The sequence below is a fragment of the Sinocyclocheilus anshuiensis genome, unplaced genomic scaffold (genome assembly GCF_001515605.1).
Source record: "Sinocyclocheilus anshuiensis isolate Anshui unplaced genomic scaffold, SAMN03320099.WGS_v1.1 scaffold2668, whole genome shotgun sequence".
Taxonomy (NCBI): Eukaryota; Metazoa; Chordata; class Actinopteri; order Cypriniformes; family Cyprinidae; genus Sinocyclocheilus; species Sinocyclocheilus anshuiensis.
The window spans coordinates 161,124-167,929 of NW_015542734.1; the positions used below are offsets into that span (position 1 = coordinate 161,124).

Here is a 6,806-nt window from a genome sequence, read left to right on the forward strand (position 1 = left end):
TTTTTGGCAAATATAAAAGCCTTTTCACACCAGAAGTGAAATGAATAAGCCTCAGGCTTACGTAAAAGTAAGTTTACGTCCATACAGTAGAATGCAGAAGAAGACATTTCAACACGCTTATTAAAAGTAAGTAAAAAGCAATAAAAAAAGACACAAATGTTTGTCTAGAGTAATTTGTGCTTATTAGTACGGTTGAACTGGATCATCGAAGGTCAGAAGCAAATAGAATGGGATTAAATACATAAAGGATATTTGTGTTGTTTAACATTTAATTATTGCAGGTTTGCGTCATATTCTGAGTTGCGTTATTTTTATTCATTTTGAGGAATACTGAATCGGGGGTGGGTTTGTGAGCGAGATGAATTAATGCATATTCATATTTATTTTAGAACTACAGTAACATCTTCTGATTTCTCTCAACATGGGGACAGGAGAGCTGTCAGTCAATACATTGAAAAAAACAAAAGTAACTTGCGTTACTCATCTGAAAAAGTAACTCAGATATTCTCTTGTAAATTAAAAAGTAATGCGTTACTTTACTAGTTACTTGAAAAAAAGTAATCTGATTACGTAACTCGCGTTACTTGTAATGTGTTACCCAACACTGTGTTTGAACAATCAGAAAACAAACCGGTCTGATTAATGATCTGTGTCTGGTCACTAATGTTTAACCCAGTGTCTGAAAAACCAAAAATGTTCTTCAGTAATTAAAGAAAGAGTCTGAGGTACGGTTCAGACAGGAGTGTTCGTCCTCTCGTCATTTATTCACTGCCCTCACGCAGGTTTGGAACAACATGACGAAAGTAAACGAGGACGATTGAGCTATTTCTGTAGGCTCTGACCTGCGCCGCTGCGGACCGTGTTCATGGACGCGATGCTCCTCCACTCGTCTCTCTCGGGGTTGTAGCATTCAGCGGAGCTCAGCCGGTGCGTGCCGTCGAAGCCTCCCACCGCGTACAGCAGCCGGTTGATCACGGCTACACCGACTCCGATCCGCCGCGTCAGCATCGCCGCCACCAGCTGCCAGCAGTCTCTCTCTGGATCATACCTAAACACATCAAACACAGATAAATCATCACGCAATGCCTGACATGAACACGCAAAGACAACAAACCCTGCATGACACACTTACTGGAGCTCGTGCTCGTCATTACTTGAGCTGCACTTATTTACTGCGGTCGTCAGCAAGTCAGATCACATCTTGAGGAGCGTCACAGATTTACCTGAAACTCACCTGACAGACAGACCAGTCTTTATAACTCCAGTGACTCACTGCAAAGTTCAGTGTTTATGTATCTATTAATAGCGGTTTCCACTTCCTTCTACTCACAGAGTAATGTCTGTCATTCATCACTAATCTCCACAAACATCACAGAGGAAGCGTCACAGCAGATCAGTGTTACCCGGTTGCAAAAGCTTTGAGGTGTTTTCTTGTGTCTGGCGTGAGAAGAGCAACATTACCAGGTGAAAACGATGCGTCTGATCATTTAAGCCCAAACTGTACTGCGGTTAAAACTTACAGTTTTACAGTTACAGTTTTAACTGTACGATAAAACATCTATTAACCTGTTAATATGAATGATCTTAAGGACTGAACATGCAATATAGACACAGATTTATAAACTGGATAGTTCCGGTGCTTGATTCTGATTGGCTGAGCCACGTTCGAAGCTGTTGTAAATGACTACAAAGTAACATACACCTTTGTTTACGTTTGTGTGTTGCTCAGCAACCACTTTGTTGCAACCACAACTGTTTCTGAGGAGCTACATTGTTTGGTGGAAGAATACTGTTTTTATTAATATCATTACACTTTATTTGCTCTGTTTTATTTTGTGAAACCTTACTACGTATATGGAATAATCGTTTTATAAAAGCAATAAGCCCCGTGAAGCCGTGGTTTACAGTGAATTTATAACAGCTAAGGGGGTTTTAGACTCCACTTCGCATAGAACAACACCTCTTAGTGGTTATAAATTACCTGTAAACCATGGCTTCACAGGGCTTATTGCTTTATTAACTGCTGTGACACATAACATGTCTTATATCTTAAAATTAAATAAAAACACAAGAACACGGTCTTCTTTTCAATTAAATACCAATGGTTATATAATATGCATGCTTTATAACAACTTTCCTTACAACATGCTTCATTCTTTCAAGCAGACATATTTATTTATATGAATTAAATTTAATCCTTATTAGGGCTACTAAAGTGGTCCAGTCAAGAGCAGGGAGTAATTTTCTCTCTTTCTTTTGTTATTTGATTAATATTAATGACACAGACAACAGCAACTAAATGAGGCTGCTGTCCCTTTAAAAATGAATGCACGGATGCAATATACTGATACTCATCTGAATTCAGAACTCGTGTGCTGTCTAAGAGGGTGTGTGCGCTCAGAAAACCGGACCGAATCGAGTTTTTCTTTCGTGCTTTTTCAAATGTATCATATCATCGCTGATATTTTTGATCGTGTTATGAGACGTGCAGCAGATGTATGCTAGCTGATGTCCCGCCGGATAGATCCGTTCAGCTCAAATGTTCGCATCTAAACTCCCAACCACGCAGGAGATTCGTTCTGACTGGATTTCTGACTGAAAACCAGTTTAGTTTTTATCATTCAAAATGAGTTTTTATTCCATGTCGTCGGTGAAAACACTGTGCCAAAGTAATGGTGCAAAACACAACATTAGAGATCCTTCTTGTTATAATGAGATGTGTATATTTTCAGCTCATTATGAAACCGTAACAGGACAAAGTAGCGTTCACTGCAGACAGCTGTGCTGAGAGCGATCTACCTGCTGCAAAGGCACACTGGTTATAAAACATGAACAATACAAGCTCTGCAGGAGCGATCTACCGTCTCACCTCTCCACGCTGTTGTGATGGACGCAGCCGTGCGAGCCGCCCACAGCGTAGATCATGCCGTCGATGACGCCCACGCCGATGCGGTTGCGCGGGACACTCATGGGCGCGCAGGGCAGCCAGCGGTTGTTCATGGGGTTGTAACAGTCCAGCATGCTGGAGTCCATGTTTCCGTCCGGAGCGTTGTTCCTGCCGCCCACGGCGTACAGCAGGCCGCCGATGACACAGGCTGCTAATCCGCTGCGGGGCACCTGTAGATCAGCCAGCTGCAGCCAGGCTCCGGAGCCGGGGTTAAATGCCTCCAGATAGCTGAGCGACTGCCGGAAGTATCCTCCAGCCGTGTAGATGAGCTGCGGCACCTTGGGCATCCGGAGGGGGGTGACTTTAGTGGGCTTGTGCAGCGTGAGGTCCTGGAAGATCTGCGACAGGTAGTCTTTGCTCTGAGCGTCCCAGTCGAAGCGCTCGAGCTGGCGCTGCAGGAACAGCGGTGTGAGCGAGTGACAGCGGACCGCCTGCAGCAGAGCCTGCACATACAGCCGCCGGTTCTCCCGGTCGTACTGAACCCACTCCACACACGCGTGAAACACCTCGGACTCACAGCGCACGTTCAGCTCGTCACGGCTGATCAGCGTCACCAGCTGACAGTGAGACAGATTGAAGAACTCCTCCTGTGTGGCCACCTGAGAGACAGACAGATTCAGCATCAACACACTCACACACACACACACACACACACACACACACACTCACACTCACACAAACACTCACTCACTCACACACTCACTCACACACTCTCACACACTCTCACACACACTCTCACACACACACACACACACTCTCACACACACACACACTCATACACTTACTGACAGATCACACACCAAACCTTAGCAACAACACGAGCGTGAGTACACTACGTCAAAACTCTCTTCTGCTCACCAAGCCTGCATTTATTTAATCAGAAATACAGCAAAAGCAGTAATGTTGTGAAATATTTTTACTGTTCAAAATAACAGTTTTCTATGTGAATATCTGTTAAACTGTAATTTATGTCTGTGATGCGCAGCTGTATTTTCAGCATCATTACTCCAGTCTTCAGTGTCACATGATCTTCAGAAATCATTCTAATATGCTGATTTGCTGCTCGAGAAACATTTATCATCACAGGTAAACGCTCTCGTCGTACAGGCTGAGCGCGACTGACCTGACTGAAGTTCATGTAGATGTACTCTCTGGCCTTCTGGTGAAGCTCAGTGCAGCTGATCTGCTCGGCGAAGCTGGCGATGCCGATGGCGTTGCTCGGGTCGAGCTGCTGCACGAGGAAATCACAGCAGGCCTTGACCACGCTGTCGATCTGGTACATGACGGCTCCGTTCATCACGTGAATCACACACTTCTCGCCCACAGAGATGCTTGCCGTGTACGCGAACTCGATGAGCCGGCCCATGACCTGAGAACAGCCAGACACGGATCAGACACGCGTGTGAGAAAGAGCCGTCACTAGCTCTTCTGAGACCCTCTTACCTTCGGGTGGATCCCCTCGATGGGCACCACCTCCATCCCACACTCCTTCAGGCCGTTGGTGAACATGGCGCGAAACACCGGCGAGGACGAGGCCAGCACCACCTTATGAGCCACGAAGTCCACGGCGTCCAGCTGGCTGTATTTGACCCTCAGCGTGACGTCACACAGCTGGCGCTCCAGCCGCAGCTCGTTCATGATGGAGAAGGCGGCCGCTGTGTGGCTCTCCAGCGTGTAGCTGAACACACGGTGACCGTTCCTCGCCGACGGAGTCACCTCCGCCTTACACTCCGTCATACCGGCTGCCGCGTACATGCTCAGCGGCTCGGCACACGCATCGCTCGCCAGCGCAGGAGTGAGACGGCAGAGTCTTACGGGACGCTCTTCAACCTGCGGCTCCTTCAGAGCAGACGTGAGCTCCTTAGGGATTCCTCCACTGCTGCATTTCATACACAATCAGCTTGATTTGACAGGAATCTGTTTAGACGGATTACTCATGAACCAGGAAGAGCACAGACACAAACGCTCGCGTCAGCTGAGAACAATGCAATCGGTCTGTCGCTCACATATTTGAGTCTTTTCCTCAAAGCGAGGAGAAACGTCTAGAGTCTTTCTGAGCAGGTTTGTCTGTCTGAAACTGAAGGCTGGACGTCTCTTGATCGTGAAGAATCTTACAGTGTCAGATTGAGACTCGTTAAGAGGCCCGTCAGACTGCAGGAATCACGCGCGTCCTTCAGTTCAATGATCTGGTTCCTCCGTTCACTGCGAGTCCTGAGAAAAAACACAGACACATTTAAACCAAGTGACACGAAACACAGCAATCATAAACTCATTTCAGGCTCCTGAGGAACACAAGAACAAACGGCTGATGCAGGTCACTGTACGATCGAGACCGTCATGAACGTGAGCTCGACAGCACACGCTAGACCGCTAGTAACATAAACTAAATATGAGATGTGAATGAGGGCTTACACAACCACTCCGTGTTAACATCCGTCTAATTTGATGAGATTCTTACAGGTGTCTGACCAATTTGATCCAAATCCCTGCAGTTTTATTGTCTGAATGATTTCTGACATGAACAACTAATGATACTGGAAGTGTTTCTCCTTCCATTCAAATATTAATATCCATATAACAATGATATTTATTACATGATGAGCAGCACTGTTTGACCCACTAGATCCAGACTGAAGATCAATTAGTGTCCTCTGTGTGTGTGTGTGTGTGTGTGTGTGAGAGAGAGTGTGTTTATGTGAGAGAGAGAGTGTGTGTGTGTGTGAGAGAGAGAGAGAGAGAGAGAGAGAGCGAGAGTGTGTGTGTGTGTGTGTGTGTGTGTGAGAGAGTGTGTGTGTGTGTGAGAGAGAATGAGTGTGTGTGTGAGAGATGTGTGTGTGTGTGTGTGTGTGTGTGTGTGAGTGAGAGAGAGAGAGAGAGTGTGTGTGTGATGGTTAATGCACTGCACAGGTAAACACACATGCAACTGCTGCTGCATAAATGACAAACTTCAAAAACTGCAAAGAAAGGTCAGAGATCAGGACAGATTTAAACTAACGTTTATGGTTATTTAGCGAGTGAAAGTGCTTAATCTTTCAGTTTTAATCCACAATCAACACATTCAACCTGAAATGTCACGATCAGTTTAATAAAGGCTCTAAATTCATCCTTTTCTTATAACCCCTCTTACATTTTGCAGTACACAAAAATAAAACTAGAATCACAAAGTGCAACTATGAGTCTAAAATACTGACATTTAAACAGTGAGAGGCCTGGTATCCCCGGGCTGGAGTTTAAACTCTCTCCGGCCTCCGGCAGCTCAAAGCCGGTCACTCACACAGCAGCGCCGCGGCGCTGAACGAACTCTGCCTGAAGCTGCAGTCGATGTGTAAACCCTTCCGTGCCAAACCTCCCTAATGTTTACATTATTAATCAAAGACACTGTCGTTTCCACACGTTCACAAACCTCAACACTTATAAATATGCGGAGAAAAATATAAGACGATTGTAATTACTGTAAAAGTGTGTTATTACTGCTATTATTACTGCTCGAGATCCACATACATCACACTGCGAGAGACGGAAATATCTCTTTTCAATGTGATCTAAGTTCATAATGATCAGATCCTCATTTGTAACGAAACAAGCCTTCGTCATCATCATCATCATCACTGTCCATCAGCGCACGTAATAAATCAGAAGCTTGAGTGACACGAAACAAAAGCGTTTCAATCACAGCACAAACACAGTAAACAAAGTCTCTCATGAAAACACTTACCGATCATCGCAGCAGCAGCTCTCAGTGAGTGAGTGAGTGTACTTCTCTGCGTGTGTGAGTGTGAGTGTGTGTGCGTTATCGTGTACTTCTCTGCGTGTGTGTGCGTTATCGTGTACTTCTCTGCGTGTGTGTGTGTGTGCGTGT

General features: G+C 45.4%; 1 protein-coding gene across 1 annotated transcript in view; it reads right to left on the bottom strand.

The window, feature by feature from the left end:
- Window positions 1-5,085, bottom strand: part of keap1b (kelch-like ECH-associated protein 1b) — a 7,628-nt gene extending 2,543 nt beyond the window's left edge. The window contains exons 1-4 of the mRNA XM_016494280.1: window positions 4,391-5,085; window positions 4,071-4,316; window positions 2,870-3,546; window positions 843-1,048 (exon numbers count right to left, since the gene is read on the bottom strand). Of these exons, the coding sequence (XP_016349766.1) occupies window positions 843-1,048; window positions 2,870-3,546; window positions 4,071-4,316; window positions 4,391-4,837 (1,576 nt within the window). The 5' untranslated portion in view covers window positions 4,838-5,085. The remainder of the gene's footprint in view (window positions 1-842; window positions 1,049-2,869; window positions 3,547-4,070; window positions 4,317-4,390) is intronic.
- Between the last annotated feature and the right edge of the window lie 1,721 nt (window positions 5,086-6,806).